At 44.4% G+C, this 27,791-nt stretch overlaps 2 protein-coding genes across 3 annotated transcripts in view; one reads left to right on the top strand and one right to left on the bottom strand.

Moving 5' to 3' along the window:
- The window catches only part of Dctn6 (dynactin subunit 6), a 31,412-nt gene extending 16,066 nt beyond the window's left edge, over positions 1 to 15,346 (bottom strand). Inside the window, exons 1-2 of one of the 2 annotated variants that reach the window (XM_008832593.3) lie at positions 15,072 to 15,346; positions 4,270 to 4,334 (exon numbers count right to left, since the gene is read on the bottom strand). In XM_008832593.3, coding sequence (XP_008830815.3) covers positions 4,270 to 4,334; positions 15,072 to 15,331 — 325 coding nt within the window. In that variant the 5' untranslated portion in view covers positions 15,332 to 15,346. The remainder of the gene's footprint in view (positions 1 to 4,269; positions 4,335 to 15,071) is intronic. The other variant, XM_017798028.2, reaches the window with a different exon arrangement.
- A 6,062-nt stretch (positions 15,347 to 21,408) lies between these two features.
- Positions 21,409 to 27,791, top strand: part of Mboat4 (membrane bound O-acyltransferase domain containing 4) — an 8,126-nt gene continuing 1,743 nt past the window's right edge. The window contains exons 1-2 of the mRNA XM_008832594.1: positions 21,409 to 21,527; positions 25,294 to 25,518. Coding sequence (XP_008830816.1) covers positions 21,409 to 21,527; positions 25,294 to 25,518 — 344 coding nt within the window. The remainder of the gene's footprint in view (positions 21,528 to 25,293; positions 25,519 to 27,791) is intronic.

Raw genomic sequence — 27,791 nt, forward strand, 5'->3', positions numbered from 1 at the left:
ACAGTCTCGTACACATGCCCTACACCCCCCCACATATTCACACACACGCATGTGCCCACACCCCCACACATTCACATACATGCATGTGCACATGCCCCCCACATATTCACACACATGCGTGTGTCCTACACCCCCCCCACATATTCACACACATGCACGTGTCCTACACCCCCCATTTTCACACACATGCATGTGCCCTACACCCCCCCCACATATTCACACACATGCATGTGCCCTACACCCACGCCCACACATTCCCCCCATCCCCCAATATACACAGCTGAGCATGGTGGTACACACTTGTAATCCCAGCATTTAGAAGGAAGAAGCAGGGGGATCAGTTCAGAGTCACATGACTACGTAGTGAGTTGGAGGCCAGCCTGGGGCTATGAGATGCTCTGTGTCAAAAAGAAAAAACAAAAACAAAAAACCCCAAAAGCCAACCAAACCAAACAAGTAAAGCAAAAGAATATAACAAAAACAAATCAGCATGCATTTAAAATATTTTATTATTTTTATTTTATGTGTATGAGCATATCGCCTGCATGTATGTAAGTGCACCTGTGTTGTGCAACACCCGTGGAGGTCAGAAGAGATCACTGGATCCCCTGGAACTGGAGTTACAGACAGTTACATGGTTAGCCACCATGTAGATGCTGGGAACCAAACCTGGGTTCTCTGCAAGAGCAGCCAGTACTCTTAACCATTGAACTATCTCTCCAGCCACAACATGAATTCTGAAAAATGAAATAATCCCAAGTCATACAACTTTTTCCTTGTTGCAGGAGTTGAACCCAGGACCTCATGAATGCTAGGTAAGCACTCTTAAAACTGAGGTACAATCTCCCATAAGACAACTTATACATTAGCCTGAAATGTTTTAACCTGGTTTTCGTTACTGTCATTATTTGTTAATTATTATTAATTTATTTGATAGGTGATTGGAAAACACCTGGTTATAAATTTCAGGGCCTAGCCCTTGGTGATAACAGGCACGCAGCAGCTTAGGCAAGGCCTGTGAGTCAGACACTTCTGCCACCTGCTGGCAGCACCGCCAAACTGCAGGTCGCGGTGTGCTGGGCTGAAATAATAGGACGTGGACAGTTCACCTTTGAGAGGTCAGAGTAGATGCTGCGGGCAGCAATAACTGAAGAGTCCCATGAGCGGGGTTAGCAGGAGCGAGGCTAGTATGGCCGAGGTCAGCATGCATGGCCGTCGGCACGCAGCTACTAGGACGGCGTTTGGGGACTTGAAGGGGGTGGGGGTACAGCTGTCTGCATTTTCCTCTGGGAGGCGCGAGCAGAAACCCCAGCTTCCTCGGCACTTCCCTGCGTGCCACAAGCACCTTTACCTAGAATGGGTCTCACTTGAAGCCACGTTAAAGGCCTTGAGGTTAAATGCTTCAAAAATAAAAGCCCGTCACCACGGCGTCTTTCCCTCCCCCTTTAGCTCTGCTGGAACCTTCTTGGCGCTCTTCCCAGCAGGGCAGCTTGTGTGTTTTCTCACTGAATGTGCTGAAACCCTCTTTGGCTTATCTCCTTGTTTGGACAAACGTGTCTGAGTCGGCACTGCCGTAACTGGACGATGAATTATTTTTCTAAGCGGCTGGCTGGACTCGAGGCAGCTAGGCCAGGAAGGCCCTCCTCATCACGTTTCCATTTCCCTCATTTGGTCAAGGACGCTTTTCCTGTCCACCTTAACTACAGACAGCATTTCATGGATCAGTAACTCAAGAAAGCTCAAACTCTGTCTTGAAAACTAAACAACCTCTTGGCCACTGTTCTGCCTTACTGGAAGATTCCAAGGTAAAGGGGCTTTCCATCTGTAGACAGCCCTGGCCAGGAGAATGAGTTAACTCCCCACTATGCCCCATCTGCCTTCACAGCCCATGTCCCAACCAAGCCCTGGCCTACCAGCAGCAGTCAGCCCTCACACTTGAAGGCACTTCTGACTATGCTGGGGACCTTTCCACGTGCTCTTCAGATCACAAAATGAAGACACACAGAAAAGTCGTAGCAGTCTAATGAATAATAAGTTTGGTGCTGGGAACTCCATCCAGCCAAATTACAATTAACAATGAGAACTGTGATGGAGAACTCCAACAGCGCTGTAAGCCAGAAGCTCCTCACCAGGCTAGACTTCCAGCTCCTCCCCACCTCCCCACACCTTTACCTTTTGGTTTTGAGACAGAGTGCTGCTATGTAGCCCAGGCTGGCCTCAGACTCACAGGCAGTCCTCCTATGTGCTGGGTTTACAGGCGTACACTAGCAAGCCTGGCTTTAGACTACAAATCAATTTCTCTGATAAAGCAAATACCTGATTTTCTAGAAAATTGCAGATACAGTTTAAAGTCCCACAAACATAGTAGGAAAGGGAGTATAAAGATGATTAAGATTGAGATGTTCTGTATGAAACAACAATTCAATAAAAAATTTTTTTTTTTAAAAAAGAGCCCGTTGTGGTGGCGCATGCCTTTAATCCTAGCACTTGGGAGGCAGAGGCAGGCGGATCTTGAGTTCGAGGCCAGCCTGGTCTACATAGTGAGCTCCAGGGCAGCTGGGGCTACAGGGAGACCCTGTCTCAAAAAGACAAAAGAAAAGGAAAGGAAAGGAAAGGAAATAAAAAATAAAATAAAATAAAATAAAATACTGCCTTCTTCTGGGATAGTTCAGACTGGAGTACTTGGTAAAAGCATAAAATGATGGAGCCAGGTGTGGTGGCGCATGCCTTTAATGCCAGTACTCAGGAGGCAGAGGCAGAAGGATCTTTGTGAGTTCAAGGCCAGCTTAGCTTGGTCTACACAGTGAGTTCCAGGCAACTGGGGCTACAAGGAGACCCTGTCTCAAAAAAAAAAAAAAAAAAAAAAAAAAAGAGTTAGAAAGTTACACAAAGCATCCTGAAAGTTGACTGATTAAACTACACTTCTGTTTACTGCTACCCAACTCTTTAGTAAGCAGAGTTTTCCAGCACTGAAATCCAATTCCATAGTACAACAGAAAACTATTTAAATCAACTATTCTAGCAACCTAAGCAAAAACAAAAACAAAAGCTCAAATGAAAAGTGAGATGTGGGCAAGAAGAGCTGTAATCAGATAACTTATTTCCATCCTCTGCTTTGACTACACTTTATATCTCCTAGGAGTTTCTAATCTGATGCATTACTTTAGAAAAATGAATAACCCTCAAAAGATTAGAGATATTTTATACCAAATGTGACAATTACAGAAATGATTGCCTAAATACCAATTCTGGGAAATTCCTCTATTTATACACACCATTAAAGAAACTTGAGGCTTGAATATGGGAAAAAGAAACAGGCACAACAAGTGAGGATAAAGCGTGGAGACACAGGGCCACAAATGTGTCACTCTTCAGAACCTTTTCCTTACTTTTAAATATGAACTTGTTCCAAAACAAATGTAACATGAGCCTGGAGGACAGCTCAGTGCATCTGCTTAGCAACTGTCTTATCCCCAGTATCACTGTATATATACATATTTAAATTTTTTTGGATTTGTTTTTATTTTATGAGTATGAGTGTTTTGCCTGCATGTACATAAGTGCACTTGTGTTATGCAATGCCCATGGAGGGCAGAAGAGGGTGTCAAAACCCCTGGAATTGGAGTTATGAACAGTTATTAGCTGTCATGTGTGTGCTGGGAACCAAGCCTGGGTTCTCTGCAAAAGCAACTAATGTTCTTAGTGGAGACATCTTCCCAGTCCCAATATATATTAACAGATTGTTATAGCATATATATTACATAGTAATACATATTAACAGATATTAGCTTGAACTCATATTTTGATCAACATCAAATCACTATAGTTTATCTTCCTTAAAAATTTTACTATGGAGCTGGAGAGATGGCTCAGTGGTTAAGAGCACTTGGGCTCTTGCAGAGGACCCAAGTTTGAATCCCAGCACCCATATAGTGGCTAACAACTGTCTGGAACTCCAGTTCCAGGGGATCTGACACCATCTTCTGACCTCTGAAGGCACTGCATGATGCAGATGCACTTACATACATGCAGACAATACACTCATACACATAAAACTTTTAAAAAAATTTTACTACTTCCATCCAGGTGTGGAGGCACACGCCTTTAATCCCAGCACTTGAGAGATGGGGGCAGGTGGATAACTGAGATGAAGGTCAGCCTGGGATGGTCTACATAGTGAGTCCCAGGGAAAGCCAGTCAGAAAAAAGTGTCTAAACGTAATTCTGTGACATCAATTCTCAAAAAAGTGTTACTGAACTATTATCTTACCTATAGTCACATCTCCTCTGATTTCACTTTCTACACAGACAACTGCTCCAGGAGCAATCTTCACACTGTAGGAAGAGACAGGTAACAATCATCGTGAGTAAGATCAAAACTCCTGTGGGCTGGTGAGATGGCTCAGTGGGTAAAGTGCTTGCTGTGCAAGCCTGATGAACCTGAGTTTGATCCCTGGAGCCCATATAAAGGTGGAAGGAGAGAACCTACTCCAGAAAGTTGTCCTTTGACCCCCATAGTGCACCATGGCATGCACATGCCCACCCCCCCATTCACACATACAATAAAAAATTTAATTTACAATATATTTTACACTTGCTCACATAATTGAGTTAGTAGAAGCTATGTTAGCGCCGGCCTGTTGGGGTAAGGAGTGCGCCTGACGACCTCAGTTTGATCCCTGGGACCTACACAATAGGAGAGACCCAACTCCCACAAGTCCTCTGACCTCCACATGCACACTGTGGCATATGTGCACCTACACACACAGACACAAATAATAACTAAATGTAATAAACTTTTAATGAAGCTATGCTGATACTGTAATAAGGCTTAAGAGGGTATGATTTTTTTTTTTTTTTTTTTTTTTGGTCTTTTTGAGACAGGGTCTCCCTGTAGCCCCAGCTGTCCTGGAACTCACTATGTAGACCAGGCTAGCCTTGAACTCACAGAGATCTGCCTGCCTCTGCCTCCCGAGTGCTGGGATTAAAGGCGTGTGCCACCACGCCCAGCTAAGAGGGTATGATTTTATTATATGCTTCTCACATAGCATGCTGTCCATCAGGCCAAAATCATATAAATGCTTAAGAAAATGTTTTGGATATTTTCTTTGCATTTGATACAGTATTGTTTCTAAATAGCAACAAACTGAAAACTACCTAAATATCCATTGGTAGAGGACTCGCTAGTAAGTTATAGTACACTATGGACTAATGCACAGTTGTCAAGAGTAATCCCTTATGTAAGATTTTGGAATGAACTAGGAAGCTGGTGCACACCTCTAATCCCAGCACTGGGGATGATGATCTGGGAAGACTGTGAATTCAAAGCCAGCCTGGGCTAGAGGGTAGAAGGAAGGAGTGAAGGAGGGAGGGAGGAAGGAAGGGAGAGAAAGGAAGAAAAAGAGAGAAGGAAAGGACAGAGAAGAGGGAGGAGGGGAAGAAGGGAGGGAAGGAAAAGGAAAGTATAATAATTATAATAAAGTGAAATAATACCAAGAATTATTTCCAAGCTATACTGTTAAGGAAAATGGCAAAGTCCAAAAATCTGGCAGAATGTAATATGCCATTATTTTTATAAACTGGGTGAAGAGAAAGTACACTTAAACCATTTAGTAGCCACCAAGATAACAGGTCCAAAACTGAAAATCTGCAAATATTTCTATTTATTCTTTAACAACATGTATGTCCTGGTTAGTTTTTACTGTCAACTTGACACAACTAAAAGTCACTTGAGAAGAGACTGAGGGATTTGAAGATTTCCCAGATTGGACTGGCCTGTGGACATGTCTATGAGATTTTCTTGATTGAGGATTGATGTGGGAGGGCCAAGTCTACTGTGGACTTTATAGAACAATATATATGTTAATAAGCCATCTACCCAGTAATAGAAATTATAGTACAAACTGTTCAAAAGATTAACAATGCCCAATGACTTATTGGTGGTTTCTGATAGTCTGCTAGGATTAAACTGTTTGACATAGTTGTCTAGCTAATGCTTCCTAGCAGTACCATGAGATAACATGAGGAAATGCATCAAATTACTGCCTCCTTAAAGTGGCAGCTACTAGACAATTTGTATTTATTATACAAGGAGAAGGAAGAGGAGGAAGAAGAGGGGGGAGAGGAGGAGGAAGATGAGGAGGAGGAGGAAGAGGAAGAAAATAATTGCTTATTTAAGAAACTAACTTTGGCTGGTGTGGTGGTGCATGCCTTTAATCCCAGCATTTGGGAGGCAGAGGCAGGCTCTGTGAGTTTGAGGCCACAGAAATTTCTGGTTTTTTGAGTGGGTCTCCCTGAAGCCCCACCTGGCCTGGAACTCGCTATGTAGACCAGGCTGGCCGCAAACTCACAGAGATCCTCCTGCCTCTGTCTCCCTAGTTCTGGGATTAAAGGAGTACACCACCACATCTGGCAAGAGAAAGCAACTTTTCTTATCAGCAACAATACTCAGGGTGTTACATCTGTTCTTAGCGCCTATGAAAGAACAAAACCATGTTTTGTCTTTATAATTGTCTAGATTTTTTAATTTCTGTTTTAGTTTTTCATTGCTAGTATTATACAGGAATACACTCATTTTGCATGTCAACTTTGCATTTTGCTAAAGCCCCCCTGGCCCCTGGTGCCAGGAATCAAACCCAGGGCCTTGTGCTTGCTAGACAGATCTCACTGAGCTATCCTCTTGGCCCCTAACCCCATTTTTCTTTGTAGACTCTTTGGAATCTGCTATATAATCATCATGTTGTCTGTTATCAGAGACAGTTTTATTTTTCTATTCTCATCTGCTTGCCTAGTATTTCTTTCTCTTGCCTGTTTGCGTTGACCTAGGGCCCAATACCCTTAGACAGGAGTCAGAACAACTTGCTTCTTTGCCTCATTCCCAGTAGCAGAGGAAATAATTTTAATCCCGTAAGACCACTAAAACCCTAGAAAATTCCTCCTAAGCCATTAGTTTTACATTTTAAGCAAAGTATTAAAACTTGGTAAATCAAACAGTTGAAGCTTTGCTGACCAAAATGTTAGAGCCTGATTTATAAATTTCTCCAAAAGTTATTTTCTCATTTTAGGAGGAGGGAGGGAGGGAGGAAGGAAGGAAGGAGGGAGGAAGGAAGGGAGGAAGCAAGGAACGAAGGAGAGAGGAAGGAAGGAGGAAGGCAAGGAAGGAAGAAGGGAGGAAGGGAGGAAGCAAGGAAGGAGAGAGGAAGGAAGGAGGAAGCAAGGAAGGAAGAAGGGAGGAAGAGGGAGGGAGGAAGGAAGAAGGGAGGAAGGAAGGAAGGAGGGAGGAAGCAAGGAAGGAAATAGAGAAAAAGCAAACATGGAAGGATCCACACATGGGGTACAAAATGTAAATAAATCTCAAAAGGAGAAAGTAGAAAATGGCAGGAAATAAGCTAGCAAATAACAATGAAAGAAAATTTCCTAGAACTAAAGGATATGAGCTTCCAATCTAAAAGGCCCAGTGAATACTTAGTAAAACGAGTACAAAAGACTAGTGCTACATAACATAAGATTTTTGAGCACTATGGAAAAAAATTCTTAAGTCTGAAGAACAAGAGGGAAAGGAAGAGCAAGGGGCAAGCCCCACAGAAAAGCTTCAAGTAGTCAGAATGGCATCAGATTCTCCATAGAGCCCTGATTCTAAAGATTGAAGACCATCCCTACAGAATTCTGAGAACCATGTTCAATCTGAGATGTGTATTCAGCTCAGCTAGTAATCAAGCATGGAAGGAAAGCACAAACATTTTCAGACTTGAAAAGACTGACAAAAAGGAATCCTACTGGCATGGTGACACACATCTGTGATGGAAGCACTGGGCAGGCTGAGACAGGAGGATCACAAGTTTCATGACAGTCTGGGCTACATAGTGAGTTCAAGGCCAACACAGGCTACATAACAAGACAGTCTCAAAACAACCAAACCAAACCAAGTACATATTTCCTATGTACTCTATTAGGAAGTTGCTAGAGAATGTGCATAGATGTGTGAAAATAAACCAATATACAAAATGATTCTAGAGACCGATCAGTATATTTAGAGAGTAGAGAGGTGAGGGCAGGACAACAGCTGTGTCTTATAGAACAAAGAGGACAGAGACATTCAGGGGAGATCTCTTAAGAAAAAAGAAAAGGGAGGAGGTGGAGAGATGGCTCAGTGGGTAAAGTGCCTGCTATGAAAACATGAGACAAGTTCAGATCCCTGACACACATAAAAAGGCATGGTGTACACATCTGTAACCCACGTAAAAAGGCCTAAGTGTACACGTCTGTAACCCATGTAAAAGGCCTAAGTGTACACATCTGTAACCCATGTAAAAGGCATGGGTGTACACATCTATAACCCATGGAAAAAGGCACAGGTGTATAGATTTGTAACCCATGTAAAATGGCACAGGGTATAAACATCTGTAACCCCGGTGCTGGGAGGACACAGAAAGTGGATCTCCAGAGCTTGCTGACCAGCCAGTCTAATTGACGAGCTCTGGGTTCAGTGAGAGACCCTGTCTCAAAAAGATAAGGTATAGGGCTGGAGAGATGGCTCAGCAGCTAAGTGCACTTACTGCTCTTGCAGAGAAACTGAGTTCCCTTCCCAGCACCCACATTAGGCAGTGCACAGTGTGCCCAACTGCCGATAACTCCAGCTTCAGGTGATCCAACATTTTCTGGCCTCAGCAGGCACCTGCACTCACAAAATTAGAAATACAACTTTTTTAAATAGTAAAAAAAGGTGAGGTGGCGTACAATAATGGAAGACAGCTGACACCAACTTCTGGCTTCCACACAAATGCACACACACCTACACATGTATACCTCCACACACACACCACACACACAAAAGAAAGAAGAAATTATCCAATGAGAATTTGGGAAAAATACTACTTTGCATCTGACAGATGTGTTGGGAAATGTGGCAAACATCAGTGCACAGAAAAATAAGAAAATGAACAAGTGAAGCAATAATTACAAAAAAAATGTGTGCTTTTTGGCTCAGTAAAAAAATAACATTTATGCATTTTATGAAATTAAATTAAAGCCAGGCATGGTGGGACATCCTGAAGACAGAGGTAGGCAGACCTCTGAGATCCAGGCTAGCCTAGTTTACACATCAAGTTCCAGACTGGGGCTACAGGAAGACCCTATCTCAAAACAACAACAACAACAACACAAATTAAAAACAGTATTTAAACTAAAAATTAAAATATAACAATGCTGGGGAGCAGCGTGCGTGCATGTATGTGTGTGTGTGGGGTATGTGTATGTGTGTGTGTTGGAGAATTGTTATAAAATTGCTAGCTCTCAATATAAAAAAAATCAGTAGATGCTGCATGGAATGGCACATCAGGAAAAGCAGAACTGCAATATTTAGGAAAACAAAGGCAGTCAAAGAGCTACGAGAGAATCCCCTTCCAGGTTGGCAGCAGTGCGAAGTGGAGAAAACAAGGGCTGCTGCTTTCAAGGGAGCCTTTGAATGAACTGTTACTTAGGTAAAACAATTAGGTTTGCTTTGTTTGTGCCTGTTATTTTGAGACAGGGTCTTGCTGTGTATTGCTGTGTAACCCAACTGGCCTTAAACTTGTGATCATCCTTCACTGGCCTCCAGACTGCTAGATTTATAGGCACAGGCCACCATGCCTAGATACAATTAGTTTTAAATCACAGAGATGTGTAAAATGAGGGGCTAGAGAGATGGCTCAGTGGGTAAGAGTGCTTGCTGCACAAATATGAGGATCTGAGTTCAGATCCCAGCATCCATATAAAAAGTGCACCTATACCCAATGCCACAGGCAGTGAAAGGAGGACTGCTGGGGCAACTTAGCTGTCTGCCATCTTAGCTCCAGATTCAACGAGAGACCCTATCTCACTCAAGTGAGTAAGGCAGAGAGTAACAGAGCGGGAGACATGATGTCCTTCTCTGGCCTCTGCATGAGCACCTTTGCACTGCACTCACATATATGTGAGCATATACCACAGACACATACAGAACACGCACACACACACACACACACACACACACACACACACACACAAGTATAAGTGCTTATGGAAGCACAGTCATTTAAACTTTTTTCTGAGAGTGGCTCTCATGTACTCCAGGCTGACTTCATACTCACTCTGGGACAGAGGATCTCTGGGGATCACAGGTGTGTGACCCCATGCCTGGTTTATGCAGCACCAGGGATCAATTCCAGGACTTTGGGCATGCTTGGCAAGCACTCCTCCAACTGAGCCTCCCCAGCCCCTCATGTGAAAATATTAAAACACAATCTTCTCAATTTGAAGTACCATTTGCATTCATCTAGGCAATGAGTAACAAGTCACAAAATAAAACTTTTCTCCTCTCCCAGGTTGAAGACTGAATCAGTGAACAGACCAGAGCTGGGGAAGACAGAGAGGGTGGGCATGGCTGGGAGGAGGGGAGCAGGGCCTGCCTACGAGTGAACTATGAACAGGGACTTCAATCTGCACTTGTGGGCAAGATATCACAGAAGCGTTCTCACTCTCAGGCCAACGACCACCAAACTGTCTGTGGAGGCCCAGTTCCTCGGATGAACTACCTGGTGTTGCTAGTGGGGGGCAGGCTGGAGGGAGGCGACTATCCTAATCCTACAGGGCTAGCCCAGATCCGAGAGGTGGTCAGAGAAGGAAGCTGCGGGTATGTGGAAGAAACAACACAGAGTGGCAACACACACTACCATGATAGAATCTGGCTGCTAGGCAAAGCTGAAGGTGGGTACTTTCCACTCCTTGTAACGCTCCAATGGACCAAAAAGTAGGAATCTACTTTCTTCTTGGAACAGAGGAAATAGGTTTGACCACAGAAGTGTGAGGGTGAGCGGCATGGAGTGAAATGAGGAAGCTGGTCGACCCTACTGCTCTCTTCCTGGGAGGCCATGATCGCAAGTGGAGGGTGAGCCTGCATCCCAGGGCTAAAATTCAGCTGCTCTGCTTCAGCTCCTTAACTGCCAGAAACCCCAGCCAGGGAGCAAGATCAAAGCTTCTGGGTTTCTGATTTCAAAGCCTAACGGCACCATCTGAGGAACAGCCTACGAGGGAGGGCAGATTTCGGGGAAGGTATTCTGTTCAATTCTAGATAAATGCAGACTGAGGTATGTGTGGAATATCCAGGAGATAAACTCAAATAAGCAACTGAAAGTATTCATATGGAACTTATAAAAAGAGCCCAAAATATGCACCTTGGGAAGTCAGAAGACTTTAGCATGTCTCCGTAATTTGTATTCCAGGATCTCCCCAAGTGTTCCCTAATAAAAATGCAGAAATGACACTCTTAAGTGTTTATTTTTAAAAACTGCACCAACTTCCCTACAGATATAAGGAATGTAAAAAAAAATTAAAAATATACACAAATTTTCTTCCACAAATTTCAGTGGGCAAATCTTCCTATGACAACATATTTTAAAGACTATAATAAACATGTATCAGTCAGGCATAGTGGTACACACCTGTACTTCCAGCTAAGGGAGGAGGATTGCCACAAGTTCAAGGCTAACATGGGCTATATAGCAAGTCCTGTCTCAAGAAAACTAACCAGGGCCCAGGGTGGTGCTGCACACCTGTGATACAGCATGGGGGAGGCAGAGGCAGGCAGATCTCTACGCTACTAGCTAACCAGGATTACTAGTCAGTGAGATCCTGTCTACAAAACAGCCCCCCCAACTCAAAACAACAACGTAAAACCCCCAAACAAACATGTGGCACGTGCTTTTAATCCCAGTCCCAGGGAGGCAGAGGCAGGTAGATGTCCGTGAGATCCAGGTCTCCATAGTGAGTTCCAGGCAGGCTGGGACTAGGGAGACCCTGTCAGAAAAAAAAAAAAAAAAAAAAAGCAGCAGCTCTGTATCTACCTTCAAGAGGTGATAAGTGACATTAGCTACACCCACATGTTTCTAAGTCAGCCCTGACTTTGTATAAGGAATAAACTCATGAAATCCTACCAGTGATCCTTCTGGGTTACTGGGTGTCTTACTGAAGAGCTAATTTGTTGAAATCATGGAAAATATGTAACACTCCTACTGAGTTTGAGAAGGAAAACTTTGGTAAGGTGGAACAGAGTAACTGTGCTGGATAGCTTTAGTGTCAACTTGACACACTTGGGTTGAAGAAGACTCAACTGGGGAATTGCCTCCACTGAACTGGCCTGTGGCCATGTCTGTGGGGTATCTTTTTGATTCTATGATGTGGAAGGGTCCAGCCCACTGTGGGTGGTGAAACCCCTGGGCAGTTGGCCTGTGTTGCATACAAAAGCAGGCTGTGCAGGGGCCAGGAGAGCAAGCCAGTAAGCAGAGTTCCTCCATGGCCTGTGTTCCAGCTCCTACACAGCCCAGGCTCACCTGCCTAGAGATGGCACCTCCCACGGTGGGCTGGGCCCTCCTACATCAATCCTCAGTCAAGACAACACCTCTCAGGCATGGCCACAGGCTACTCTGATCTGGGAAATTCTTCAGTTGAGGTTCCTTCTTCCCAGGGGACAGACACTAGGTTGTTTCAGGTTGACAATAAATATTAACCAGGACATTGGCCCTCTTATATTATAAGGGAGGAAATGGAAAGGCAGACTACAAATTTCTGGATGTTCAGTTCAGTCCTGAGGTATCAGTGTTCTGACATCAGTACTCTGTTAAGTTAGTTGAAGATTGCCTAGAAACATCCTGCCTCTCTAGATCTTTTTCCTGTGAAAACTGAAGGACACTGTCTTTGAATGGCTCATTATTTTTAAGTCCCATATCTCAATTTCAGATTTTTTTATTTAAAGTGGGTTTTGAGTTAAAATATGCAATTCTGGGGTTCAGCAGTTAAAGGCACTGACTACTCTTGCAGAAGACCTAAGTTCAAATCCCAGCACCCACATGGCATCTAACAACTGTAACTCCAGTTCCAGGAGATGTGATGCCCTCTTCTAGCCTCAGACATTGCACGACACAGGTGCACTTATATACATGCAGGCACACCACTCACACACATAAAATAAAAATTAAAAAGCCAAAAAAAATGCAATTTTTTAAAGTTCTTGGCCAAATAAATGAGCCTTTATAAACTCTCTCGTTTTACACCTTATTTCCTGTTGCCACTTGCTACAGAAGAAAGCCTTATTTAACCCTAACAGCTGGGCCAGCTGAGGACAGGAGAGACTCAAAAGTCCCTTCTGGGGGCTGTAGAGATGGCTCAGTGGTTAAGAGCACTGGCTTCTTCAGAGGATCCACGTTTGATTCCCAGTACCCACATCGTGGCCAACAACCATCTCTAACTCCGGTTCCAGGGGATCCAATGCCTTCTTTTAACCTCCACTGACATTACACGATATGGATACACTTCCACACATGCAAGCAATACACTCATACACATAAAATTAAATTTTTTTTTTTTACAAAAAGTGTGTTTTCAAGCCAGGCATGGTGGCCACACCTTCAATCCCAGCACTCTGGAGGCAGAGGCAGGAGGATCTCTGTGAGTTTGAGGCCAGCCTGGTCTACATAGTGAGTTCCAGAGGCCAGCTGGGGCTACTGGGAAACGCTGTCTCAAAAAACCGAAAAAAAATCCAAACAAACAAACAAAAAAAAACAGGCAGCCCACAGGAACAGGCAGCCCACACGGACCTGGTACATGGCGCATGCTCCCGGTGCTCTACTGGAAGCAGGTTGTTGATAAGTGTAAGAATGATCCAGAACTGGAAAAGATCCAGAGAGAGAGAAGCTCCTGAATGGACATCATCACGATATCAGGGACAAGGAGGACAGGGGGGTTCGGATTTCCATGGAGAAGAGGGACGTGATTACACTTCACACAACATCTATCACCACTTCACTCTGGATGAGAACTGTGTGAAGGCATGCGGCTGTTTGTGGGAGTCAAAGGGTGTTTCAATTTGATGATGAGAGATACCAGGGGCTGTTTATGTCATAATCGACACACTTCTCAGGGGGCAGGATACCATTATTAAATAATTTACTACTAGATTAATTAAGATGTGGTTCCCAACATCTCTCCCTGGACCCCACTGCACCTCACAATGGCTGGGGTGGGGGGCAGGCAGCTGGGAGAAGAACAGCAGCCTGGCAAATACAAAGTCAAGCGCACCCTCATCTTCACCGAAGGCTGTGTACATTTGCTGAAGTGGAAACAATACTGATAGTAGATCTGCTTCTTGTAGTTTATGAAAAAAGAATGCACATTACCTGCTTAAACAGAAGAAAAACCCAAATTTTAGTTTATAGTATCCATACGTAAAAATAACAGAAGTTTAAAAAAGTCAGCAGAGGGGCTGGAGAGATGCCTTAGTAGCTTAGAGCACTTAGTGCTCTTGCAGAGGACTCCAGTTCAGGTCCCAGCACCCACATCATGTGCCTGGAACTCCAGCTCCAGGGGCTCTGATGCCCTCTTCTGGCCTCAGGGGGCACCAGAACTCACATGCACATACACCCACAAACCCATTTTTCAAAACAATAGAATAAATTTAGGGCAGGCACTCGCCTTTAATCCCAGCACGTATGAGGCAGAGGAAGGTGATTGTGAGCTCGAGGCCAGTGAGGTCTACACTGTGAGCTCCAGGGTTACACTGTGACACGCCCTCCCGCCTCCCGCCCCCTAACAAAACAAAACAACACCAGAACAAAAGTCTCTTCCTTTTAAAGTCAGCAGAGGGTGCTCGCACCCGGCTGGAACAAATGGCTCTGGGTATGGCTGTCTGTCCCCATCAGTGAAGATTGGGAAAGGAGCAGCCATAGCCCCTGGCCCCGGTGTTGGGCAGGCGCTCGACCCAGCCGCGCAGAACGAGCGCCAGGTCTAGCCCAGGCTCTCCCACGCTGTGACAAGAGCAACTCAGGGTACCGCCGTGTACCCTCTCCCCTCAGTCCGGCCGAGAGCCCTTCTGCGCAGGCGCATTGAAGGGAGTGGGCGAATCGGACCCTCCACATCCCCACCGGGTCGCCACCCCCTCGTTCGAGGCCAGGTGTGGGGCTCCTGAACCATCCACGTAGATAGCGCCTTGTCCCCACCACTGCCCAGGAGCAGCTTCCGCCCGAGGAGAGTGGGGAGCAGGCTACGGTCAAGCAATACACGCACCTCTTCTGAGTCTTCTCCGCCATCGTCAGGCCCGGGTCTCCAATGGGAGCCGAGATCGACACCGAATCCTGGCTAGAGCGATGATCTCGACGCGCAACGGCGGAGCCTGGCACGGCCGGGTCGGGGGCGGAACCTAGGCAGGGCCTTTTGCCTTGTAGGCTCTGCAGCTGCATAGTGTGGGCGGTTTGCTGTGTTGTAGCCTGGTCCAAAATTCTGGACTCGGATTTAAAAGCAGTTTGTTCTATTCCTTTGCGTGTCATTATGACCTCATTTTACCCACTCCTCTCGATGTTGGCGATCTCGCCCTGCATTTGTTCCTCTGACCTCACTGGGTGTTCTACCTGTGTTAGAAATCCTCGGCCTACCTGGTCCCTGATTGATTACAACCCGGTTTTAATGCCTCCAAGTCTTATCAAGTCTAAAAGGCCCAGAACAGGGATCTGATGAGCTCCAGGCCCTCCATCTCCGTAGAGGAAGCCACTCCAGTCAGGTGCTCCAAGGTTTGGGAGCCAGCCTTGGTATTCCTCCTGCAGATGAAAGTCACCCACAGGTCCTGCTGGTCTGACTTCTGGGACTCGACCTTCCAGTTTGCAGTGCTTGCACCACCAACCTAATCTCCACCCCCCCAACCTACCCTGTCTTTCCTCAGCTTGCTCCACCTTTAACCTCTAGAGTCACCTTCCCTATGCTTACCCAGTCCTATCCAAGGCCTTTTGTCAGAATCTCCTTGAATATCAAATCCAGTTGTTTCACTTGTTCCATTTATGTCTATATGTATATGTGTTTGGTGTGGAGAGAGAGAGAGAGAGCTCTCATGCTCCTTGTTATAGGACAGAATTCATAAAAAAAATCACCAACACCACTTTAAGAAAAGTAGCAAGGTAAATTTTAATTTTCGACCAGCAGGCCTGTCTATCTCAGGAGTAGAAGCAGCCCTGATGATTGTCAGGTCAGAGTTTTTATAGGATTATAGAATTATTATTAAAATAGGACACTTGTGAACCAATCAGGTTTGTACACCATAGCAGAATTTTGACTCTATTAATCAACAACCAATCATTATCAGACAAGTGATACAGTCATATAACTTGGCAATCAACTTTGTGACCTTAAAACTAGCCAACTGTTTTAGCCATAATAAGTATAATAAGACAGTCAAGGTAAATGACTTCTAGGTGGTCATACAATAACAGGATAACAAGGGTGGTCTTATGCCCTGTGTCAAGGTGACCCAAGATAGCACATGGATTACAGAAGTGAAAACAAGCTGGTTAGTCAGATGTATAATGTCTGGAATTAGCACATTCCATGATTCATGGCTAGGACAATTTTCCAAGACCTAAGGTTGGCCCCCTTTTCCTTTTGGTGTAGAGCAAAGTTGCTACTGAAATGGCTCTGAACAAAATGGAGTAACTTAGGGAAGTTTGCTGAGCCAGTTCACTCCTCTCTCTGCTCAATCATGCCTTCAAGAAGCCAAACTGACTCCCCATATGCAACTACTTTCTCACACCCCTGACACCTTCCTTTAAGTCCTAGATGTCACTTATTTGGGGTGGCCCAGAGAAACAGAACCAGCAGGAGATATGCATCAAAGGATTTATTGCAAGGAATTGCTTTCCATGGTTGTTAGGAACCTGTTACACAAGTACAAAATGTGTAGACCAAGTGGGGACTCTCGAGCAGAAGGGGAAGATACAGTCCATGAGGGGAACTTCTTTCTTCAGAGACGCCTCAGTTCTGCCCTTTGTTAGGGTTCAATAATCGAGAATAATTCCCACAGATACCAAAAAGATCATACAAAGAGTTTATTCAGGAATTTAAAAGTAAAAACAACCAAATGGCGGCTAGCTGGGTACAGACTGCATGAGCCAAAGATGGAGTCTGGGCCCGAACAATTGCAGGCAGGGGCTTTTATTGGGGAACTCCACAGAAACCCACTCTTGCCAAGCATCTTTTAAAATGATTGGATGTACCCATATCCCAATTACAGGGGAAGTCTTGATTGGTAGGGGCTGTCTTCAGGGCATTGGAATGTGTTGACCATTATCGGTGAGGCCAGGAGTTTCCTTTTTTACCTTATAAGGCTGTTATATACCCAGGCTTGTTTGATCTATAGCTTCTTAGGATGGGGGTGGGCTTGTCTGAAGAAGCTAGCCAAAAATGGAGTCAGAGCATTCTGGCTCTTTACCCTTAAAGTCTTTCAATTGATTCAATCAGGCCCACCCAAATTATTGGAAATAATTTGTTTCTTGCTCATTTTATGTTTTTTGAGATAGGGTCTCACTTTGTAGCCCTCGCTCACCTGGAACTCAACCTGGATGGCCTCGATTTTACAGAGATCTGCCTACTTCTGCCTCCCAAGTGCTGTGATTAAAGGCGTGTGCCACCACTCCCGACTCAATAATCTGTGCCTTAAGACTGATTAGTGGACTTTAATCATAGTAAGAAATGACTTAATAGGGGCTGGCGATGTAGCTCAGTTGGTAGGGTGCTTGCATCACATGCATGAAGCCCTAGGTTCAAGCCCCAGTGCCACATAATACTGGGCAGGGCAAAGCATATTCATAACCCCAGCCCAGGGAGGTGGAACCTTTGTTACTTTGGGAGTTATGTATTGAATCCTGTCATTTTATTGATTCTGTAGTATTAGTTCCTCTTCCTCTCTTGCTTAACTATTATTCAAGTATGGTTTATTCTTTCCTTTGGTCTTTTAGCTGGATTTGTTATTGCCTTTAGTCTAAAGGATTTCCTTGAGTGCCTTTTTCTTTTCTTTTCTTTTTTGAGACAGGGTCTCACTGTGTAGCCCTGGCTGACCTGGAACTCACTATGTATACCAGGCTGGCCTCAAACTCACAGACGTCTGCCTGTGTCTGCCTCCCAAGTGATAGGATTAAAGGCCACCATGCCCAGCTATGGATGTCTTCTTTAGAGCTGGCTTAATGGTCATACGTTCATTTATTTTTGTCATGGAAAGTTTTTATTTTTCCTTTAATTATGACAGATAGCTTTACTGGATATAGTCTGCTGGGTTGGCAGTTGTTATCTTTCAGAACTTGAAATACATCATTCCAAGTCCTTCTGGCTTTTCAAGTTTCCGTTGAATAATCAGCTGCTACTCTGATGAGCCTGCCTTTATGTATGACTTGGTGTTTCTCTCTTGCTGCTTTCAATAGACTTTCTTTGTTTTGCATATTTTAGTATTTTAATTATATGACAGGGGATGTTCTTTTCTGGTCATGTCTGTATGGGGTCCTAAATGCCACCTATATCTGGACTGGCAATCTCTTCTCCTAACTCTGGGAAGGTTTGTTACGATGCTTTTGAAAATGTTTTCTATGCCTTTAGAATGAGATTCTTCCCCTTCTTCTATGCCTATAACTCATAAATATGGTCTTTTCAAAGTATTGAGTATATCTTGGAATTTCTTACTATTTTATCTTTATCTGTGTTGGAGTGTTGCAGTTACTCCACCTTGTCTTCAAGCTCAGATATTCTGACCTCTCCTTGATCCATTCTATTGCTGACAGTTTGCATTTTTTATTTGACTTACTATGCTTTTTTATATCCAGTATTTTGGGGTTTTTTTCCTCAGTATTTCTCTTTGTTGAATTTCCCCTTGGCATCATCTATTGCCTTTCTTATTTCATACAGCTGTTTGTGTCTTTGAACATACTCACAACTGTTATTTTGAGTTCTTCGTGAGATGGCATTTCACTCACTAGATGCTGTCACTGTAGGCTTAGCAATTCTTGGAGGAGCTGTGCTGTCTTGGTTTCCCAGTTTCTTATGTTACTGCATTGGGATTTATGCATCTGCTGTTATTTTATTTCTTGTTTTACTTTTATTTATCAACTATATTCTTTCACTTGAAGTATTTGTAATGTTCAAGTGGGACTTGGATGTGGTAGAGTTGTATGTGTAGTTCACAAAACAGTTCTTCAGGCCAGGAGTCCAGAGTGCCTGGTGTAAGCTCTCTATTATTCCCTGGGTAGACTATTAACTGAGAGAACAGCTAGAGCAGCTGGATATTACCACTATGCAAATGCTCTACTAACCAATGAATGACAGTGGCTCCTTTGACTTCAATAACTGTGGGAAGATAAACAACTAAAGATAGTATGGAGTATACTCAGATTTCAGTTAATAAGATTAGGAGGGCAAAGGATAGGTATAGATAAGGATTTAACATTAGACTGATTTTGAAAAGAAAAAAAAAAATTGAGGTGGATAAAATAGCCAGGAAGGGAAAACTAGGATACTGTTAGGGTCTTCATATTTCACAGTTAAGAAGTAAAAAAACAGGCTGGAGAGATGGCTTAGCAGTTAAGAGCACTGGCTGCTATTGCAGAGCCCACATGGCAGCTAATAGTCTGTAACTCCAGTTCCAGGGGCTCTGACACCCTCTTCTGCCCTCTTCTGGCCTATACTGGCATTGCATGGACCAGTGCACTTACACTGCAGTTCTAGAGGCTGGGAAGTTGGAAATTGGGCATTATAGACTCTAGTGAGGGCCTATTCCTCACATCTGGTGCCTCTTGCTGCATCCTCATGTGGGAAGGGGCAAATAAGTTCCACTGAGCCCTCCAATAAGATGACTAATCATACAAATGAGGGCAGAACTTTTATGACCTAATCACTTCCCAAAGGCCCCAGCCCTTATACCATTACCTTGAGGGTAATTTTTGAAGAGACAAAGATGTTCAGACCATAGCACCATGTAATAAACACAGGTATTTCTTTTATTCTGATCATTTTCTCCATAAGGTAGGAATAGCATTCATCAAGCTGAGCTTATTTTACTGTCTCCCCCAAAGCTGAGATCCAGGAGGGTAGGACCATGCATGTTTTTCTTTCCATTCCTGATTCCAACCAGAATTCCCGATTCATGGTCGATAACTCACTTAAAAAATGTGTTGAAACTCACTGGTTAGGGACAGCCTTGCAGTGTCCTGGGCTGAGCAGGTGGCTCTCCACTAGTTCAGATGGCTTTTCATTCTTTCCTTGCTTTTAGGAAGTCATTTTTGGATTAACTGCTCATCCCTCAATGAAGACTCTCCTTAAATGTTTCCTCTCCACTCTTGCGCTCCCTCAAACCTGTTTAACTTCAACAAATATCACTGAGTACCGTGTGTGTACTGTGTGCTGGGGCTCTAGCAACAAGCCAAATAATTTTTTCCCTTGTAGAGCTCTCATTTTGTTTATAAAGGGCAGGAAATAAAGTAATCAAGAAGTAGGTGCAGGGGCTGGGGTGATGGCTCAGCAGTTAAAAGCACTGGCTGCTCTTGCAGAGGACCCAGGTTTGGTTCCTAGCACCCACATGGCAGCTAACAACTGTCTGTAACTCCAGTTACAGGGGATCCAACATCTTCTTCTGGCATCCAGGGGCATTGCAGGACATGAGTGCACTTACATGTAGACCAAACATACATATAAAAAATTGTTAAAGAAGTAGGTATATAGCTGAGCGTGGTGGCACACACCTTTATCCCAACACTCGGGAGGCAGAGGCAGGTTGATCTTAGTGAGATCCAGGCCAGCCTAGTCTACATATCAAGTTTCAAGCCAGACAGGGCTAAATAGTGACTCTGTCTAACAAAAAAAGAAAGAAAAGAGGAAAGGTGGGGTGCTTCTGTGGGAAGAAAGTAGTATAAGCGCAATAGTTGAGGAAAGTATCTTTTTAAAAAATATTTTATTATTTTTAATTTATGTGTATGTATGTATTGCCTACATGTAGGTAAGTGTACCCATGTTGTGCAATGCCTGTGGAAGGCAGAAGAGACAGAAGAGGCTGTTGGATCCCCTGGAAATGGAGTTAGGGACAGTTATTAGCTGCCATGTGGGTGCTGGGATTTGAACCCAGGTCTTCTGCAAGAACAACCAGTGTTCGCCCCTGCTGAGCCATCTCTCAGTCCTGGAAAGTATCTTGTGTGTCTTGGGATCCTGCCTGCTGCCTTCCTGCTCTGTTCTTGTTGACCCCAATCCACGAGCTGTCTGTCCTCAGGTAGATTTTTCATTAACCTAGTGAAGAAAATATGACAATGTGATGACTGGAAAGGCAAATAACGTGCTGTGTAAGCTGCGAAGCACAGCCTCTGACAGCTGTTTTCAGCAAATACTGTGAAGTGAGGGGATGCCAAAATGTGCTTTGGTTTCCATAGCAAGGTTCCCTTTATTGGAAGCTGGCTTTGATGCTGCTGATCTCTAGTGCTTTCCAGCACATTTGCTCACCTGGGCCTTCCTACACTACATAAAAAGACCAACAAGAATCTGGTTGTGACTTCTGCAGGAGGGTACCAGTTAGGAACTCTCCACAGACAGCATCTTTGTTCCTGTGCCAATGGATTGGCTTCAGCTGGTCTCCCTCCATCCTGTATCACTTTATCAACTGGTTGCTTTTCCTTTTGCAGTTCTGTTCAATTATCTCTGCCTCACAGATTCGTTTTCCACCCGGGCCAGGTAGGCTGGATGGTTAATTTTGTTCTTATATCTTTGGAATCAATAATAGGGTGGAAAGCGCACAGTGGTCTGCACATGTGATGATCATGTATTAATTACCCTCATTTTATAAGTTAGCTCGTGTTTAGCTTAACATCCCTGCCACCTGTTGTTGGCTGCTTGACAATGATTGTCTATAATGGGGCAGAACTGACTCAGAAATTAACATCCCAAAATTGGAAAGCGTCATATGAGATGGGAAATGGACAGATGTTGAGATGGGAAGCCCCCAAATGAAGACCTCTGCACCAACCATAGACCCCAGATATTCTTCAGCAGTCTTAATTTTATGAAAATTATGAAACTATATGAAGTATCATTGGTATGTTATGCCTATAACAAAGGATGATTGTTTTTTAATCCTCCTTTTTCTGAGAAATAAGTAAAAACAAATCTTGGTAGATTAGCCATACCTTAAAATAGGGTTTTAAAATTATTGTCACTAAAGATTTGATAGCTTGTATGTTTTCTTGGTCAACTGCAATACATTAGAAACAGTCCCTATTTTGAAGAAGGCTTCGTGGAATATCCTTCTGAAAAATGAACAATCTATTGCCTAAAGGCCACCTCCTAATATTTCTCGTAAATTAGAAACTAGGATTTTTATGTAGTGGAAGGTCTTGTGTGTGGTGCTCAGATGGAACTGAGGGGTCTAGACACACTGGAATGTCCTCTACCACTAAGCTATACTTTCTAGTCCTTCTTAAATAAAATCTAGCTATATCTAATATTTATAATTAGTGAGTTTGATTAAACTAGCATTTATTATTATTATTATTATTGGTCTTTTTGAGACAGGGTCTCCCTGTAGCCCCAGCTGGCCTGGAACTCACCATGTAGATCAGGCTGGCCTTGAACTCACAGAGATCTGCCTGCCTCTGCCTCCTGAGTGCTGGGACTACAGGTGTATGCCACCACGCCCGGCTAAACTAGGGTTTCTTATCCCTTATTCACAACTGGCGATGGCCCTTACCTTTGTTTCTGGGAGGATGGGATAATAGTTGCAGAGATATTTTCTATTTAGAAAGAGTCACAAAGGGGCTGGGGAGATGGCTCAGTGGTTCAGAGCAGTTACTGCTCTTCCAAAGGACCTGGGATCGGTTCTGAGTACCCACATGGTGGCTTACAACTGTTTATAACTCCAGTTCCAGGGGATCTGATGCCCTTTTCTGCCCTCTGTGGACACTGCATGACACAGGTGCATTTATATGCAGGCAAAACATTCACACATAAACTGGATGGTGGCTCATGCCTTTAATCCTGGCACTGGGGCAGAGGTAGAGGCAGATGGATCTCTGTGCACTCAAGGCCAGCCTAGTCTACATAGTGAGTTCCAGGCCAGCTGGGGCTACAGGGAGATCCTGTCTCAAAAAAACCTAAAAAAAAAAAAAAAATCATACATATAAAGTTAAAAAAAATTAAAAATAGAAAAGTCATAAAAAAGTAAGTAAAACAAACAAAAACCAGAGTTAACTTCCATGCAATTACTCTAGAGCTGAGATTGCTCTCTTAGCCTTTTGAGTCTTAATTCCTCACTGAATATCCTTGTGTATGTGACTAAGCTTTCTGAGGGGGGCCCTGCCCTTTTCTATACAAAGGAAGTGATGCTTGTCTCCTGTCTCTGGCAACCATCCTCACTCCAGTCCTTGGGTGGAACTCAGAGCCTGATCATGCTAGGCAAGTGCTCGACCACAGAGTCATATCCCTAAGGTTTATTTGTTGATTTGTTTGTTTCTGAGGCTGGGTCTCGCTCTATACCCCAGACTGATCTTGAACTAATGACCCTTTGCCTCTGAGTACTGCTCATTACTACCAGAAGGCCTAGAAAGAAATCAAAAGCAGTCAATAAATTGTGTGTTCTACACTGTATATGTGTATAGATATTTCAGTGTTTATTAATCTTCTGGGGAAGCTGCATCTGGATGTAGTGTTGTCCCTGGTTTCTACCTCTGTTATACAAGGAATAAGTGTTCCCATTATTTTTCCATAGCAAGTGAAGACTTAGATCACAATGTTAACTGGGGTGATACAGGCAGTCACTCCAAACACAGGCTCAATAAAAAGCCCAGGAATGGCCCAGGATTTTTATGTAACAGAGCCTTTTATTCTAAGACACCTGCTGTTCTTCTCAAGAGAGTAATTATTGGCAGTGTGCCTGGCACTGTGCCATGGAGCCATGATGCACACCCTGGGATGAAGGTGCTACCTGGCTCTAAGTAGCAGGGAAATGCAGGCTTTGTTCCCATTCCTCCCCTGTCCCTATCTAGCCAGTTTTACATTTATTCTGATCCCCTCTTCCAGCTTTATTAATTTGACACAATAAAAAACAGCAGCAAACCTTTTAGCAAGGCACAGTGGCACACACCTTTAATCTAGCACTTGGGAGGCAGACAGAGCTCTGTGAGATCAAAGCCAGCTTGATCTACATAGCAAGCTCCAGACCAGCCAGGGATACACAGTGAGACCCTGTCTCAAAACAAAACCAAAACGAGAAACCCCCAAACCAAACACAATCCCCCCAAAGACGACAACATTTGTTGTTCCATATAATGCAGAAACAACCAAGTCCACATAATGTGGACTGTCCCAGACTGCACATTCATCTGCAGAGCGAGGCCTGGGGCACCACACAACACTGCTTCAGTGTGGGCGCCTTACAACGCTGAAGAAAGCAATTGTAGTTTCCTTCTCTAGCTGCCAGAAGACACATTGATAATGTAACTACTTCAAGGGCAATGAGTGATCCCTGATGTCCCTTACATTTGGAAGGCAGTAGTCAAAGGATGAAATTTGGGGAGAACTGGCCAAAATGTACAAAGCCACACCAGATGTGATCTTTTCCTTTTTCCTTTAGTTTTTGTTTGCTTGTTTGAAACAAGGTTTCACTGTGTAGCCCAAGGCTGGTCTGGTCTAGAACTTGCTATCCTCCTGTCTCAGCCTCTTGGAGTGCTGGGAATACAGGCATGAGCCACCATGCCCATGTAGCAAGTCATCTGTCATTTGGAGTCAGACTCCATTTTGTTGGTAGCAAGATAACAGACACAATGTTTGATTCGCTGGATTACACAAGGAGAATGAACCTGAACCTAGAGTTGAAGACATGACCTGTATAGGAAAAGACTGCAAGCAAAGGGCAGGAAGAGTGCAAAACACCAACTCCTGAGCGCTGGAAGTGCAGCCCTGAGGATGAAGGGCGGACACCACGATTTTTCTCATTGAGTTTTCAATGAGGCACTGGGTAGCCTTTCTCCTGCTCTCTGAAACACACAGGGCGAAAGGAGGAAAGACACTTCCTTTGCAATAGATACCTAGAGCGCTCTTCCACTTCCTCCACACAAGCCGGGTGTGGTGGCGCACGCCTTTCGCCCCAGCACTTGGGAGGCAGAGGCAGATGGATCTCTGAGTTCGAGGCCAGACTGGTCTTAAAAAATAAATAAATAAATAAATTTGAAAAACACTCCAGACTACTTAGTAACACACTAGGGGCAGTGATGGCAGCTACCCATAGGATGGAGGGACATGAAAGCGTCATCAGAGCCACCAAAGGAGGAGCCAAGATTTGGGTCCTGAGGTAGTAGTTTGCAAGCAGCAGACCTGGGCTCTGACTCTCAAGAGTCATGTGACAGCATGGCTTTTTTAGTGTCGGACTGGGTCCCTGGAATGATTTCTGCAGTGATCTGCCTGCCGCACTGTCCTAGGTGTCACCTCGAGGTCCCTTTCCTTTCAGGTACCTCTTTCTCCTGGCTGGAGGCGGTGCCCTGGCCTCGGCTGCCATGGGTTCCTACTCTCTGCTCGTCCTCACCCCTGCCTTCTGTGCTGGGGTTCTGGTCTCCTCACTCGGCGCACAGGAAGTCCACAGGCTGACCTTCTTCTTTCAGATGAGCTGGCAGACCCTGTGTCACCTGGGTCTTCACTACGCCGAGTACTACCTGCAAGAGCCCCCTCCTGTGAGGTAAAGCCTCTGCTTGTTTGTGTGGAGAGAATATGAGTCTAAGCTGCTTCTATTCTTTCCCATCTGAGGCTCTGAAGCAAGACACTTCGTTTCTCTCAGGCTCAATCCCTTTTCCTAAAAAAAAAAAAAAAAAAAAAAAAAAAAAAAAAAAAATTATGGTGGATTGGTATGAAAGTTGGGGAAGGTTATCCCAGAATGCAAAAAAATAGAGCTAGCAATGCCTATCTGGAAACTTCTGTGTGACAGATAAGGAACGTAAGTATAAATCTGTAACTATACACCGCCATTATGTAATGTCTATACAGCACAGGATCTGGCGCTTGCTGCAGCTGCCACTGTACCTGGGAGGGAGGAGGCCTGCCTGGAAGCAATGGCGCTTTGCTTGCCTCAGCTTGGGCAGTTTCAACACACAGCAGCAATACATCACCATGAACGCTTGCTGTCCTCCTACAGTGCTTCTGCTGTGTAAGGCTCTTGTCTTTATTCAGGCTCAGCTGTACTACTGGCTCCCAACAAAGGTAGTCAGCCAATCTAGAAAACAACAAAGAACAAAAACCAAGAGCTAATTATAGCCTAGAGAAGTGTTTCATGAGTTAGCAGGAAATGAACATCTTTCTGCTCTGAGGCCTAATGTTCCTGACTCCCGGTGGCTCTCAGCTGGCATGAGTCTGTGTCACTCAGAGAACAGAGGCTGTGATGTGCTAAGTGGGTCACTTGTCTGATTTTAGCCTACCATTGGTTCACTGCACCTAGAATCCTTAAAAAATATTATTGTGACAGGTTGGGCATTATGACACATACCTGTAATCCTAGCGCAAGGAGGTGGAGGCAGGAGGATCAGGAATTCAAGGTCATCCTCAGTTGCACAGCAAGTTTAACGCCAGCTGGGATACATAGACCCTGTCTCAAAAAAAAATATGATGATGTTCACCAAAGTCCTCAGGCTTGTGAGATGGGAAGATGGCTCAGTGGGTAGGAATGCTTGCTGTACAAGCATGAGGACCCGAGTTCAAATCCTAAGAACCCATGGTTATTTGTGTGCATACCTGTGACCCCAGCATTGCGTGTGTGCAGGGGAGACAAGAGGATTACTGGGGGTTTCCTAGTCGTCAGCCTAGCTCCAGATTCAGTGAGAGACCCTGTCTCCTGGGAATAAGGCACAGAGTGATAAAGCAGGGCACCCAATGTCCTCCCTTGGCCTCCACATGCACGGGGTGGGAGAGTTTCTTCTGTCCTTTTGATAAAGCAGGGCACCCAATGTCCTCCCTTGACCTCCACATGCACGAGTTGGGAGACTTCCTTCTGCCCTTTTGAAAGAAAGACAAGATAAGATGGCAGGTGGTCAGGGCTCTGCTGTATGGGATGTGGTGAATGAGGACTTCAGGAAGCTAGGCCCTGTCAGAGGCTGTGAGGGCAAGTTGAATAGGCTTGAGTGGATGGGAGGAGGGCTGAGGCAGATTTATGGGACTATATGCTAGCTGGCTGGAGCTGCCATAGCAAAGCCTACTGACGGTGGTGTGCACAGCAGAACTGTATCTCTTCACAGCTGGAGGCTGGAGGTCCAAGGATCATGTTGGCAACAGTGGTGGCTTCTAAGACTCTTTAGCTTCTACATGGCCACTTTCTCCTGGTCCTCACATGTCTTGTGTGTGTGTGTGTGTGTGTGTGTGTGCCTTGATCTCTTCTAAGGACATCAGTCATGTTGGATTAGTGTCTGCCCATATGACTTCATTTAATCACCTTTTTAAGGGCCCTGTCTCCAAATAAACTCACATGCTGAGGCACTAGGGCTTGGGACTTCAGCGTGTGAATCTGGGGGGCATAGTCTCCAACAGGTAAGTGAGCAGGGGTGAGTGGCATTTGGAGGCTTCCCTGCTCTTAAGATAAGCCAAGCAAGAAGATCTGATGTCCTTAAGTGAGACACAGGTAGATATGGCTATGATTGGGGACAGTGGTATTCTTTGCACTGGATATCTCTCTTGATTACAGTGTGCCACTGTGATTTTCACTGGCTGTTCTCAGCAATCTAGTCAGCAGGCTCTTTGACGGGGTGGCAGGGGTCGATCAGGTGACAGGCAAAGCACAAAACTCATGGTGCTCATGGATCACCACACACTCTGACACATTTCTCAGCAAATGTCCTTGCTCACCAGAATCTTGCAGTCAGGACCTGGCTTATGTTTAAAAACTTCAACTTCCTGTAATTTTTTCACTACCAATTCTTGTTTATTATTTATTTATTTATTTATTTATTTATTTATTTATTTATTTAT

The sequence above is a fragment of the Nannospalax galili genome, unplaced genomic scaffold (genome assembly GCF_000622305.1).
Source record: "Nannospalax galili isolate Female #2095 unplaced genomic scaffold, S.galili_v1.0 scaffold676, whole genome shotgun sequence".
Lineage (NCBI taxonomy): Eukaryota > Metazoa > Chordata > Mammalia > Rodentia > Spalacidae > Nannospalax > Nannospalax galili.